Source organism: Tenrec ecaudatus, chromosome 11, assembly GCF_050624435.1.
Source record: "Tenrec ecaudatus isolate mTenEca1 chromosome 11, mTenEca1.hap1, whole genome shotgun sequence".
NCBI classification, from domain to species: Eukaryota; Metazoa; Chordata; class Mammalia; order Afrosoricida; family Tenrecidae; genus Tenrec; species Tenrec ecaudatus.
In genome coordinates, this window is record NC_134540.1 from 8814231 (window position 1) to 8830000 (window position 15770).

Consider the following 15770-nt stretch of genomic DNA (forward strand, 5'->3'; position numbering starts at 1 on the left):
AACAGCAATTGAATTAAAAAAGACACTGGGTTGCCCCCGCCCCTCCCATTATTTTGAAGCTGCAACCCATCCATAAGGTTGCAGTTTTCAAAAGCACCCACTGCTCTGCGGGAGGACGTCGGGGCTGCCGACTCCTGTGAAGTTACAGCCTCGGAAACTCCCAGGGGGCATTTCTACCCTGTCCTCCAGGGTCGCTATGAGTCAGCCTCCCTCCACTTGATGGCAGGGACTTGAGCTGTTTTTCTCTCTCGTTCTTTGTTTTTGGTGTATGTAGCGCTTGCGGTGTCACTGTCAGTGTGCTGTGCTGTGGGGGCTTTGCGTGCTGCCGCGTTGCTGGAAGCTATGCGACTGGTATTGTGAATGCCGACAGCAGGGTCATCCAAGGTGAACAGGACTCATCGGAGCTTCCAGACTAAGAACAGACAATGAAGCAGCCCTGGGCCGCCCACTTTGGAGGAAGTAAATCAGACTGGCCACCGTCAGGTCGACGGTGGCTCACAGTGAGAGCTGAACCACCCCTGATGGTGTCTGAGGCTGTCACTCATCACGGGGGTGGGAAGTCCTCTTTTTCCCTCATAGGGGCTGGTGGTTTCGAACTTTGGACCTTGGGCAGTTAGCAGCCCAACATGCAACCACTAGGCTACCAGGAGTCCTTTGGAGGAAGCAGCCTCTAAAAAGCTATCATCAAGCACACTCATAGTTCCGCAGTGGGGTTTGTAACTGGTTGCACTGAGTGGAACACACCAACATTGTAGGTGATAATTCCTGTGTGGGTTATCACGACCCAGGCGAGGGGGCTGGGCTGTACTCGTTACAGGGCCACATTGCTAGCCCTTTCCCCCACTGTCCCTGTTGCATGAGTGGTCTGACCAACCTTTTGCTTACCCACTGCTGTCGAGTCGAGTCTGACGCACACTCGACCGCCAAGGCTGCAAGGCTTTATGGGAGCACCAGCCTCCTCTTTCTTGGAGTGGCTGGTGGGTTTGAACCTCTGGCCTTGCCTTAGCAGCCCAATGCCTAGCCCAAGGGGCCACCAGGGCCCTTGTAACCTATCCGTTCATGGTCTAGTTTTAAACTGAACAGGCCTAAAGTCCATGGATTCTTTTTTAAAAAAGGAGAGCCGCACATTATGTGTTTTAAATGGATGTGGATCTCCTGCAGCCAAGTGGCTCAGGACCAGCCCCACGTCACTTTCTCTGAATCCAAAGCCCAGGGCCCTAGGGATCGGCATCGAGGCCGAGCTGGGGAGCACCCTGCGCCTTCCCTAACACGTGGCCTGTCCATCCACATCAGTACCTGACCCCCAAGATGTCAGAAGTGTGATTATTTGGCTTACAGACCACAGAACAGTGGAAGTGGACCTCACAATGAGAAGACTGTTAAAGTCACATAAGGAGCGATGTTTTCAACTGGGGAAGCGAGGGGGACGGAGCTCCATCCTAAGTGACCTTAGTGTGAGGGGGGCCTGCTTCTGGCCCCCGAAGAAGAACCATGTGCTCGTTCAGGAGTGGGTGGGTGGGGTGGTTGGGGGAGACTCTGTCACAATTCCCAAAAGGGATTTGAGGGAAGGCCCCCAGGATGGGGGCTCGCTCACTCGTTGATGCTGAGTTGTCTGAAGTCAGGAAGTTTGGTTGTCGATGCTTCCGGGAGTCAGCTGCCTGGGTGGGGTGACCTGCCGTCTGCCTGGGACTGGGAGATAAGATGTGGAGGCTTAGGAAGCCCATATGGCTACAAATCAAGCTTTTTTTTTAAGTGATTTTAAGCTTTATCATTTTGACTCATGGCTCACAAACTGGAAAATAAGTGCACAATCTAGGTCCCTAAAATAGCACTGCGTGTAGATCCACTTAATAGAAAGGAGTATTGGTCTATCTACTTCGCTGTTTTTAGGTACCATCTAGTTGGTTCTGACCCAGAGTGACCCGTGCACCACAAAATCACTGCCTAGTTCTGCACCATCCTCACAACGGAGGCTAACTTTGAGTCCCTCATTGCAGTTAATGTGTCAGTCCATCTTGTTGAGGCCCTTCCAATTTCCACTGGCCCTCTGTTTTATCAAGTCAGTTCTAACTTAAAGACACTGCCCAGTCCGGTCCTGCGCCATCCTCACAATCGGCTGCTGTGAGCCCGTGGTTGCAGCCGCTTTGTCAATCCATCTCATCGAGGGTCTTCCTCTTTTTTTGAGGACCTTCTACATTAGGTAATCGTGGTTGGTCATAAATCATGACCTTGAACCTTCAACTACAAGTTTTATTATACAATGGGTTTAGGGTGACAGAGCCTTTCCACAAGTTTTTATTCTAGCTAGCATAAATCTACAGCAATACTCAGTGTGAGGCTGCTAACTGCAAGGTGTAAGGTCCGTGGTTCAAATCCACCAGCTGCTCCATGGGAGGAAAGGAGGTTATTGGGTCACATAAAGGTTTACAGTCTCAGAAACATTCCATAGGACCGACTTGATGGCAGTGGGTTTGGCTTGGTGGGACCGGAGAGAAGGCAGAGAGCTTTCCAGAACAGCTCTTTCAAATTAATTCCATATACTAATTAGTACCTCCACCCCCAGCCCCGTTACTTTTAAAACAAACCCAAACCACATAATCCTTTTATTCCCTGGCAGTGTAGTGGGTTGGTTACAAGTTGGGCTGCCAATCACGAGGTCAACAGTTCAAACCCACAGGTTTCTCTTTGAGAATCAAGCTAAGTTGTTTAATGGTCTATGGCGATTCTCCTTTAGGTTAAACGGAATTGAAGACACCGTGCCTCACAGCTAAAATCTTGGAACAAGAGAGTGCCCAAACTCCTCCTTAGAGTGATCTGGTCTTCTCTAATTGGATGCCATAGTAAGAAAGCAGTCATTAATTTTAAATATCACCCATGAACTACATGGAAAAGGAGAATGCCACGCTAGTCTCTAAAAGCATCTACTTCTCCCCCCACCCCCACCCCCCATGTAAGTTTCTCACTGCAAAGTCCATTCTGACTCAGCGACCCTGAAGGACAGGAGAGACCATCCTTGAAGTTTCCTGAGATGTAACTCTTTACAAGGAGTAATTTGATTTAATTTCCATAGATATCTCAGGACCTATAACTTGTGTGTCCCATACGAGCCTCTGTCTTTGAACCAATACGTCAGGGGAAAAACAATATCTACCCCAAAAAGTCCTTGGGAGGATTCAAGAGAGTAAGATGTTCACTGACACCAAGAAGTCTGTGACCCATGTAGGTTGATTGGTTGGTTTTAAAATCAGATCGACCTCAGTGTACGTTCAAGACCTGAAGCCTTTCTCAGGAAATCGGAGACCCTTTTGCTACACTTCAGTATAAAGGCGTGCACAGGTGTGAGCGATCTGCAGCAAACACTGGGTAGGCCCTGGGGTATTTACCAACGTCACTCTATTGGGGAGTTAGACAGTAGGCATAGCGGACCATCATACATTGATTTCACACAGCAAATCAGCATCTCATGATACACTGATGCGTGCCATTTATTAATTGTTCCACTAGATCAGCCCAGTGGAACATTCTTGGATGCTAACCCGCTGGCCTACCACCCACGAGTCACTTTGAAGCCCTGTGGTGTAGTTCCAACATTTCCGTCGGTGCGTTTTCCCTCCGGAGTTCTTTGAGAAAGTGGGTCCTTCCACTTTCTGTCCGCAGTCTCAGGCTTAAGGATGCAAGGTTGCTTTCCGAGAGTGAGTTCCCGGAGCCAGGGATGCCCAAGCTCTCTGAAGGTCGGCATGCACCTTGTGGGAGATGCACATGGTTTAGAGGCAGATGTGGCTGTTCTCCTGGCACGTGGTGCCCGCGGCGGCCACCGACAGGTAAAGCTTCCCATCTGGACAAGCGCAGACTTCATAGAGTCCTTGTGAGCTGCCAGCGGGGTCCCCGGTCCCCTGAATCAACTTGGGCAGGCGTACTGTTTCAGCGTCCAGGACGAGCTGTAGGGGAAATGGAGAGAGAACACCTTTAGAAGGACAGGGACACAGCCAAGGGCAAAGTCACGGCCACTCGGCCACACAGAGAGCTTGATTTTTTATTTTTTTTCTCTTCACAGGAAACCCAATAGGCGTGAGACTTTGCTTACGTCATGTTCCAATGATCTGCTTATTTCGTAGCCCAGTTTCACATTCAGGCAGGTGCTTTAATGAATCGGAGGGAGCCAGCTTTCTCCTTGGCCCGCTCTGCTAGTCCTGCAAGGAACACGGACTCGTGTGGCAGCATGCGCTGCCCTTATGTGTGTTTAGCAGGAAACCGGGCTGCTTTTCTGCTCCAGCATGCTACCCTCCTACATATGCCTGTCAGATGTACCTGGCCCCGCCCCGCCCCCCACATTAAAGAACGATTTTCTCATCCATCTCATGACCTACTTTGACTTTACACAAATTGTCTCCCACCTTCCAAATTAAGTTAACATACAGACTCAGAATATATTTATTTTACTAATTTTTTGCTGTGAGTGTTGGAATTTATCCCTATTTGGGCTGTGATTTCACTTCCCTACACAGCTCGTTGGAGTCATCCCAGGAATGACCGATCATTTCCCTGCACACCTAAACATTACTTACCTGTTGTTTAATATTTTAAAGATTATTTGACACTCCACCTCCTTCTCTTATATGCTGGAAAGCACTAGACATGTAGCTTAAGTCCTATTGGGATGAGAGCGAATGGATTTATGAGGGGGCATATTAACATTCAGTTAAACCAAAATGCAAGCACCTGGCTGCAGATTAAACCGTGGAATCTCCCTGATACCCGAACAAAAGAAGAACCATCACGCCAAACAGCCAAACCTCCGCCATCCCAGAGTGCTGGCTTGCTGGAAGGAATTCAGTATGTTGTGGTTGGCGTATTCCCCGCCAACAGTGTAGACCGTTTATTTTACATCACCCCTCCATGGATGCCAATCTTCTATTAAGCTGACAGCTGCAGTCTGTATTTCCTCTGGGAAATTGGAGAGCAGTGCGTGGGACAGTGTCAGCATCACACACAGAAGTTTATGCCATGTGGTCTGGCACCGGGCTGAGAGTTAAATAAGTTAAGTAGTATTTTTTGGTTTTGAATAGGTGGCTTGTCAGTGCTTTTGGTCCTTTGAGTTGTTGCTTTCTCCCCATTTTGCCTTGAATTTGTTGGCTTCCTCCTATTTCTGGTGGTTAATAGGTCAGTTTCCTCTATTTTTCCCTCAGGGTTCTCTTCTTCCAGCAAACGATCAGCTGGTAATCCACACACTGCTTCCTTCCTCAGTTTCTTCTGCCCTGGTGGGACCATCTGTTGGGAGACCTGCCATCACGGCGTTTCGTGCAGGTCTGTGCATTCCCACAGGTGCGCTGCGCTGGGGAAGGAGCTGTGGGGGTTCATGATGCCTCGCTCAGTGCAAGGGCTTCCACACACATCCCCCCAATACTTCACCAGACCCCAGCAGTGTAAACAATCTAACCCGTGCGACTCCCCAGACATTGCTTTCCTGATGGAGGCATTTAAAAGGACATCCATGGGCTAACGTCTTCTTTTGAGCACACACACACACACATACACACACACACGGTGGTCTGAGCATAGGCACAGCCGGTTGTTTGTACACATCCACAATAGAGCATCCTGGGCTTGAAGTCCAGCTTAGCAACCAGACCCTTGATTGTCTTCTAGTGCGTTCAAGAACATTCCTCCCAGGCATACTTTTCTGGCTGACTGACTTTGAGCTTTTTCTAATAAAGAAGCTCCCATATGGTGACGGCCACACTGAACAAGTCGAATCGCTAGGGAGCAATAGCAAGACTGACATTCTCTGTAGGCTCTCAATGTCTCATGTCCTCTCTAAGTTGAAATTAACAAGTGGCCTGAAAGCAAAAATACTAATCAAATAAAGCAGCCACATTCTGAAAAGACTCCATTTTAACTCTCCTTGACCTCTCTTTTAGTGTCAAATGGTCTTTTGCGTTCTTTTTGACACTTTCTACTTTACACTGATCTGACGTCTTTACAAACGACATTCTGTTTAATGGACGTGACACTCACAAGCGTCATCAGGACCAAGACGCGGCGCGTCAGGTGGTGAGCTTACCATTCCATCGCTGCTGCCGAGTCTGATATCCATTTGCGAAAGGGCTTCCATTTTCCCAGCACGTCCTTTAATATGGACCCCTCTGGGGGCATTCATGCTTAGGCTCCGTGTAGGGGACTCTAACCTGTGACGAGGGAAAAGAACCAAAGAGAAACAGCATAATAATGTATACCCAGTAAGAACTCAAAGAAAGACTGAGTATGGAAAGCCTAACAATGAGGTGTACAGCATCTTCCCATCATTCCTGAAGGCGAATGCCCTGTGCATTAAACCCACTGCTGTCAAATCGATCCCTATGCACAGCCCCCTGAGAATAGAGCTGAGCTCCCGAGAGTTTGTGTACATCTCTAGAGAAGCCTCATCTTTCTCCCATGGAGGGGATGGCAGAATCAAACCCACCAGAATCAAACCCTCTAACCTCAAGTTAGCCATCCGCCCTTTACCACTGGGCTACAGCACTGCGCATTAATGACTGCTAAATCCAGAAATACTGAGCATTGAAAAAAGAATTTCCCATCAAACAGAACCCACGAAGCTGTCATTTATAATAAACTGTCCTGGAATTCGTGTTCTTCGCCATGTTGTTCCTAGATTGTTATCGTTCACACAGCTGAACGCCATCGCGCAGTCAATAAAACACAGGTGAATATCTTTCTGCATTTAGTCAACATTTATATTCCTCATTGTTCTTCCTCTTCTGGATCTCGCTTGACTTTCTGGCAGCTCGAGTTGATGTAGCGCTGCAGATGTTTGTGAATGATCTTCCGTAAATTTTAAATTCCAATGATAATGTCTGGGAATTTCCACGTTCTGTTGGGTCAACATTCTTCACAATGGGCACAAAGTAAGTCTCTTCTGGTTAGTTGGTCAAGCAGCAGTCTTGCCAATTTCTTGGCATAGATTACAGTAATAGATGAGTGCTTCCAGCAGCATGGCATCAGCTTGTTGAAATGATTTGATTGGTTTTCTGTCAATGCCTGGAGCCTTGTTTTTCACCAATTCCTTCAGTGCAGCTTGGACTTCTTTCAATGCCACAGGTTCTAGACCATACACCATCTCTTGAAATGGCTGAATGCTGACTAATATTTTTTGAACCATGACTCGGTGTATTCCTTCTATCTTCTTTGTCATTCAATATTTTGCCCACAGAATCCTTCAATTTGGCAATTTAAGGCTTGGATTTGTTCTTCGGTTCTTTCAGGTTGAGATATGCCAAGTATGTTCTTCCCTTTTGATTTTCTTTGCACATTTCATCAGAATGTTTTATTTTGTGTTCTCTAGATGCCTTTTGAAATTTTCTGTCCCGTCCTTTACTTCATCAGATCCTCCATTTGATTTCACTTCTCTAGGCTCAAGAGCAAGTTGAGTTTCTTCTGATATCTGCTTTCATCTTTCCTTTCTTTTTGAGAGTGACTTTTTGTTTGTTCATGTATGATGTTCTTGATACCATCCCACAACATATCTTGTCTTCAGTCATTAGTATTCAGTGTATCAAATCTCTTCTTGAGCTGGTCCCTAAATTCAGGTGGGGTATGTTGAAGGACACATTTTAATTTTCTCCAGCGTTGATCTGAATTTTCATATGAGTAATTAATGGTCTGTTCTAAAATCAGGCCCTGGTCTCATTTTGGCTGATGATATTGAACTCCATTGTCTTCTCCATTGTCTCTTCCCACAGGTTTAGTCCATTTGATTCATGTGTATTCCATCTGGTGACTTCCACATGCACAGTCCTGGTTCATGTTGCTGAATAAAGGTATTTGCAATGAAGAAATCATTCCTTTTGCAAAATTCTACCACGTGATCTACTAATCACCAGTAATTATCCATGCGACTTATGTGGATATTTGATCAATTTCATATGGAAAAATTTGATTCCATTTCTTCATCACTAGATTTAGTAGGTGGTGCCTACATTTGAATAATAGTTGTATCAATTGGGTTTCCTGGTAGATGTATCGGTACGATCCTTTCACGTACACCACTGTACTTCAAGAGAGATCTCGACATATTCTGCTTGATGATGAATGTTAAAACATTCCTCTTGAATTTGTCACTCTTGGTATATGATTGTCTGATTCCAAATTGCCAAAGCAAATCCTTTTCAGCTCACGAATTCCTGGGACATCCACAAATTCCTGGGAAAAGAGGAAGACCTTGACAAGACGACTTGACACAGTCGCCAAAACAAAGGCTCACACCAGTATGGAGGGTGCTTTCTTCTGGTGTACAGCAGGTGGCTGTGAGTTGGAACTGATTCCATGGCACCTGACCACAACCACTGGTCTGGGACAAGATGGGCATGTTTAAACCACCCATGGCATGCCTGATGCAACCATTCTCTGGAGCCTCAGGCGGAATTACAGAGGAGTCTGTATTCTGAGACAAAGGACAGTTCTAGAAACTCTATTCCATGTCCACGTTGTACTTACACCTTCTCTGTCATTCTTAAATGGACCAGAAAGTTTCTGTTTCAATGAAATATATTTTTTAAAAATCCTCTTAGTTCAAAACAAAAATGAACCACTGTTAGTGTCAAGCCTTTTAGGAGAACAGTTTCCAAATTTACCTCTGGGATATTCATTGTTTGCATCAGATATTTTACATTCCAGACACAATAGTACTTTACAGTTCAGTTCAGGAAGCATACATGTCATAAATGAAAGGACATATTGTATTTGTGAAGAACAAGTATGTCCACTCTATTTTTCCTTCACATCACATGGTAAAGGGATATATCTGAAAATGAAAGTATGAGAATTCAATTTTTTCTGTGATTAAGTGAGGCTTTCAATGCTTCGAGTTATTCAAACTTACTTCGGTGGTTGAGTTGACATAATTTATTGGTTTTTTGTTGTTGTTGACATTTTGTGATTTCTCCCATCTCCCTTTTCTCGGGATGATTTATGCCTGGAGAACATACCACACTATAAGCTGCCCATGACCGAAGGCACAAATTGTATTCGTTGTTTAAGCTAACTAGACTTGAGAGAAGATAACCCATGATAAATGAAAAACTAAAATACTTAGGACTATGGATGCCATTATGCAAATTGTATGGGATTGTTGGAGGGCTTTATTCATCAATCATGCATTCATTGATATTGATTTTTCTCTGAGCATACTTGGCCAATAGCAAAGTTAATTTATCTTTGTGATATTTTGGGGAAACAAGCGTTAAAAACTAAGTTGTATAGAAAATGAAGTTTGGACATTAAAAATGAAAACAAAACAGTGAGGAAATTTATCTCATGGAAATTTCACTAAATCTTAAGATGCCAAGAGCTTCGATATTCCACCAATCATTTCAGAGTGTTGACAATGCGGGAAAGCTGTCTAACTATTATATCAAGACTAATGTTGTTACTTAAACCTTATAAAGGTAGCACAAAAAAGTCACAGACTATCACTTATGTCTTTGAATATATATAATATATATACGCAAATATACACGTGGAGAATGTATTAGCAAACCAACTCTTAACACCACATTACGAAAAGAATACACTGGGTCCAGTAGGATTTGTTACAGGAATGCAAGGCTGGCTCATGAATTGGGTGCACAGATGTATTCCAGCTGCCTCAAAATTGTAAGACCACTGGATGAAAACTCTACCAAATTGGTGGGGTCCAATACACAGACACTGTATAAAGCATTGGCCATTGAACTCACTAGACAGAACTAGAACTGATTTGAGATAAGCAGGTCTCCCCCATCCTGACTGGTACCCTGCATGGCATCATAAGGCAGGAATCCACTAATATCTAAAATGGGACCCACTCATTCAGCCTTCCCAAATTACCCATGTCCAATTCTGGAAGGAAGAACAAGGAGAAATCTATTCATTGAAAGTCTGGTGTTGGCCAAGAATATTGACAATTCCATAGACTTCTAAGAGAACAAACAGATCCAGCTTGAAAGAAGTACAGCCCGAAAGCTCCTTAAAGGCGAGGATGGTGAGATTTAGTCTCATGTATTTTGGACATGTTATTTGGAGGTACCTGTCCCTGGAGAAAGCCATCATGCTTGGTAAAATATAGGAAGAGTGAAAACAAGGAAGACTCTTGACAAGGTGAATTGACCCAGTGGCTGCAACACTGGGATCAGACAAAACCAAAAATCAAAAACCAAAAGCAGTTGTGAGGGAGGTGCCAAGCCAGGCTGTGCTTCGGTCTGTTGTACATAATGTTGCTATGAGCCAGAACTGACTCCGTGGTTCCTAACAACAACATTTCTGTGTCACTGGATGAGTATGACATGGCCAAGTGTCAGCAAGTGTGGCTCAGCAGGTGTGACATTGGATGCGGTGTGTCTGTGTTCATTCTCTCACTCTCTTTCTTCCTCTCTCTCCAGTTTTTCTCAGCAGGCTCTGGCCTTCTGTGCTTGTTGGTTCAGCTCTCAATCAGAGCATTGGGATGACTCTGGGCTGGTGCCCAAGCTAGGCTGGAACTGACAGCACTGTGACATCATCTTTATGGGTAACCCCTGTACGTATGCTCAAGATCCTGCCCTGTTGATCACCTTCTGCTTAGGTGTTCTCTTCAGGGACCAACCTGAACTCTATTTTAACTAACTCTACTTCAGGGACCAACCTGTCGACTGCAGCTACGTTCTCTGGGAATGACTAGGCCCATGACCTCCATCAGGCAATTTCACTGTTTCCAGTGCTTACATCTCTGCTCCTTCCACTGTGCTAAAAACTATACATTAGGACTCCTCTAGGAAGTTCTCAGGGAAGGGTCCAGTGTCCAAAAAACTTTGCCCTCCTCTGGTTCTTCTGCACAAAGAAGCATGATCTGAGCACCTGTATTTTAGGATTTCTAGCTGGAAAGGGTCAGACTGGGAGGAGTCTAATCCCACTAAAGGTCAACCACTGGACAGAGTCCTGCCTTCACAGCTAATTTGTTTACAGGTACGTAGTAAACTGGCCAGTTCCTTGAAAGTCACTTAAGTGAACAGCAAACTGACTAATCTTTTAGCAGACTATCCCCTGACCAATCATGGTGGGAAAATAACAATCTAGGGACAGAAAGGTTATGTGAAAGAAAACTCATCACAACATAGTTCAATGTTAGAAAATCTATCAATAATAGTGTAACATCACAAAATCCATTAACAGTACACTGTATTGAGAGAGCTAAAGGATACACAAAGCTAAGACGAGAATATTGCTGCTAGGGCCCCAGTTCATACATGTCCTGGGTTATTATAAAAACAAACCCCGTTGAAACATCTCTCTGTGATCTGCAGATGGCTGCAGACAAGTCCTCTCAGTAACACACTTGGCTTAGTCAACATAGGTGCCTTCCAAAAGAGGTCCAATGAAGACAGAGGCTTACCCCCAAAGCCCACCATCCCCAGAAGAAAACACATAGTGAAGATTAGAACCAACATAAATGAAAGCAGAATGCAGAAGAAAACAATGTGAAGATTGAGTAAGACTTGAGTTGGCTCTTTGATGGTATTAATAAAATGGACAAACCACTGGCAAATCTAACAAGCAAAATACCAAACCAAAACAAATTGGAGAAGATGCAACAAACGCCAATAAGAAATGGATGGGGCAAGGTCAAAACAGAACCAACTGAAATAAAAAGGATAATAGAATACTATAAAGAAATGCACTCCAATAAATTTGAAAAAATATAAGAAATGGACAAACCTCTAGCAACACACTACTTACCTAAATTAACCTGGATTGAAGTAGAAAATTTGAACAGACTCATAACAAGAGAAGAAATTGATCAAGTCTTTAAAAAACATTCCCAACACAACAACACAAATTCCAGCCCAGATGGCTTCAATAGTGGAGTCTACCAAATATTCAAAGAGATGAAACACGTTCTTTCTTTCTTTCTCTCGTTCTTTCTTTCTGACACCAATTCTACTTGACTATGAAATGAGAATATTCCTGATGTCCAAATCAGTCAAGGATATCACTAACATAAGAATGTTATAGACCACATCCCTTATAAACATAACATCCCAGCCAATAGAATCCAACAATATGTTAAAAAAAAAACAACAAGACCAAATAAGAGTCATACCAGGCATGCAAGGAAGGTTATAACATTAGCAAAACAATCGATGTAAAGATGTAATGCACTATATACACAGGAAAAGAACCACGTGGTCCTATCAACTGATGCAGAAAGAATAGTTGATGACATCAACACCCATTCCTGTGGTAAAACATGCACCAAAGTAGAAATAGAAGGAAATTCTTCAGCACAATTAAGGACATATATCCCAAACTAATGGCAACATTACTCCCAATGGAGAGATGCTGAAAGCATCTCCTTTATGAACAGGAACCAGACAAAACAACAGCAAAACACCTCACTGCCACTGAGCTGGTCCTGACTCACAGAGACCCTATATGACAGGGTAGAACTGCCCCTGACCATTTACAAGGCTGTACTTCTTTATGGGAGTAGAAAGCCTGACCTTTCTCCTGTGGAGTGGTTGGTGATTTGAAACTGCTGACCTTGTGATTAGCAGTCCAATGCATAACCACTCTGCCACCAGGGCTTGCTGGAACTAGACAAGGATGCCCTATATCAGCATGCCTATTCAACATGGTGCTGGAAGTCTTAGCCAGAGCTTTTAGGCAATAAATGGAAATTAAAAGCACCAAAATTGGCCAGGAACAAGGAAAACTCCCTTTATTCACAGTATCATGTTATACAGAGAAATTTTACAACCTGGGCAAGAAGAGTGTTGAAACTAATTGAAAGTTTCAGCAAAGTAACAAGAGTACAAGATCAATATAAAAAAATCAATTGGATTCTTTTACACTAACAAAGAGATTATTTCTTTTACATGCATATGAGTAAGGAAGACTGCAGGAAAATAGATACCTTTGTCCTATGTGTTGATGAGGAATATTGAGAGTATCATGAACTGCCAAAGAGCAAATAACTCTTAAAAGAAGCACAGCCAGCATGCTCCTTAGAAGCAAAGATGGGGAGACATGGTCTCATGTAGTTTGGAAATGTTATTAAGAGGGAACTTTCATTGCCTCAAGTCAATGCTGACTCATGCCTCCCCCTGTGGCTTTCCAAGACTGTAACTCTTTACGGGAGTAGAAAGCCCAGTCTTTCTCCCAAGGAGCTACTGGTGGTTTCAAACTGTTGGGATCGCAGCCCAACATGTAACCACTACACCACGAGGGAAAGGACACCGTGCTTGGTAAGGTCAGGGAGAAAGAAGAAGACCCTCAATGAGGTGGACTGAGACAGGGCTGCAACAATGGGCTTGAGGTATTTAGTTTATTGTGCCACCCTGGCCGGTAAACACATGTGGGGTTAATTGAAAGGTGGAGGGATAAATGGCTCCATGAGACTCGCCTTTCTAGTTCTCAGGTCTCTTGCTTTGTGATGGTCGGACCAGCATGCATCTGCCTTAGCCAGTTTCCTGCTTCAGCTGGCAAGGCTCACTTTTTGCCAGACATCCCTGAGGAGAAGCCATATAGACCTACCCCGATGCAGCCCTGGATGCTGGAGCAGCCATGTGGAGACTCCTGCCAGCACTGAGATGCTTACATGTTCACTGATTTGGCTTTCCTCCTGCAGTCGGCATCATTGCGTGTGTTTTGTGAGGTAGAGGAGGACTATGTGGATGGGTGTTGGACATATGGGTTAATGTTGGACTTGTGGGCTTGGGCAGCACTGGGTTGGGATGTTTTCTTGATGTGCACTTAGCCTTTATATAAGTGCACTCTCTCTTATATATGAGTTTCTGTAGATTTGTTTCTCTAAAGTACCCAGACTAACACATTATGCTACCAGGAGTGGGATACAAACCCACGTGGACATAAAGCACTCAGACTAACACAAGGCTCCCAAGTTACAACAATTTTTAGCACGGCAGAGGGTCAGGCTGTGTTTCATTCTGTTAAACATAGGGTTGCTATGAATGGGAACAGCCTTGAGGGTGTTGGACAATGACAACAACAATAGATGGTTGTATAGTTGATTCCGACTCATAATGATGCTATATGGCAGAGCAGAACTGCTCCATAGTGTTTCTGAGACTGTAAATCTTTCTCCAAAAAAGTGGCTGGTTGGTTTGAAGTGCCAACCTTGTGGTTAACAGCCCTAGACAGAATCCACTGCAACACACACACACACACACACACACACCACAGAACACACCACACACACACACACACACGCACACACAGTGGGTCTTTGAAAGGTCAGTGGAAAGATGGAATTGAAAGGTAACAGATTTTTTCCAAGAAATTTTTGAAGCCTCCTCATGTATGTGTGTATTTCATTTCCTAAAACACATGTCTCATTTTTTTGTTGCTGTTGAGTATATCCACAGCAGAAAATACACCAAACCGACAGTTTCCACATGTAAACTTCCATGACATCGATTACCTTCTTCAAGGTGTGTCACCATTCATTCTCCCTCTCATTTTCTGAGTTCTTCGGCCTTTCACATGCACTCACTACCACCTCGGCTTCCTGTGTAACCTGTGAGTAGCTGGAGTCAATTTGGTTCAGCATAGGGAGTGCTTTAAAGAGCAGCATGCTCGAGGCAGGCATTCTTTACTAGTTAAGCTAAACCAGTTGGTTTTAACAAGACTTCAGGTTGGTTTACGAGTTAAAGATTTTCTCAGGGTGGGGTTCCTACAGTCCCTATGGTCTAAAACATTCTGGATTCCATGAGCACTTGAAAATCGATTCCACATTTCCCCCTTTTGATTAGGATTCTCCCATGGACTCTCTGATGAAATGGTCAGTAGTGATAGCCGGGCACCATCTAACTCTACAGGTTCAATGGCAAAGGAGGCCATTGTTCGTGGAAGCCGTCAGTCAGACAGTCTATGTCCCCCTCCCGTTCCGGAATCGCCTTCCTCTGTTGCCCCAGGAGAGACCAGAGACCCAGTATTGTACCTTGCAAGTTCATAAGACCCCAGGGACCAGGAGGTAGAACAGAGGCACTCCACATGCTATCAGACTAATGGGATGTCACATAACACCACCATTCTGCAAACTCCAAACCAAGAAACCAAGAAACCAAATGCCAAATAGCTCATAGTACAAGTTTAGCCAACTCACCTTCCTGTAGCTTAATGGCTTCTTGACAACAAATTCATTAAAACTTATCCTTAATCAATGCAATTTTCTTCATCATCATCAACCCAAACTCAGTCTTCCATAAGCCCTGTTACCCCTTCCCTCTGCCTTTCAAAGCCTGGTTGATGGGAATAAACTCTGGTCTCAGTACATTTCCTCTTTCTGACTTTTGATGAGTGAAGGCATATGGTTTTGTCCTGTTGTGACTGAGGTCTTTCGCTCAGCATAAAGTGTTCACACTCCATCCACGGGTAAGGAGTTTGTTTTTCTTTCTGGCTGAACAGTATCCCATTGATGAATTAACCACATCTTGCTCATTCATTCATTCATCCACTGATGGGTGTTTGGATTTTACTGCTACTGTGGACAGTGCCGCAGTGCACACGGGTGAAATAATCTATGTTTGCTTCTCTGTTCTCAGGCTCTATTCTTATCAGTGCACTGATTCTGCCATAAGTTCAGCTACACACATGTCAGGTGTCTTCTTAAAGAATGTGCATGTTTTCAGTTGCCCTCCTCTGACTACCACTGGATAAAATTTCAAAGTTTAGACTCTGATATTTAAACCTGCATATTTCAGGGCTAGATTAAGAAATACATTCTAATAGAAACCCTTCAA

The 15770-nt window shown here is 44.3% G+C and overlaps 1 protein-coding gene across 3 annotated transcripts in view; it reads right to left on the reverse strand.

The window, feature by feature from the left end:
• Positions 1-3435: 3435 nt before the first annotated feature.
• SGCG (sarcoglycan gamma) overlaps positions 3436-15770 on the reverse strand; it is a 93820-nt gene continuing 81485 nt past the window's right edge. For all 3 annotated transcript variants that reach the window (XM_075563590.1, XM_075563592.1, XM_075563591.1), the window contains exons 7-8: positions 6062-6185; positions 3436-3938 (exon numbers count right to left, since the gene is read on the reverse strand). In XM_075563590.1, the coding sequence (XP_075419705.1) occupies positions 3765-3938; positions 6062-6185 (298 nt within the window). In that variant the 3' untranslated portion in view covers positions 3436-3764. The remainder of the gene's footprint in view (positions 3939-6061; positions 6186-15770) is intronic.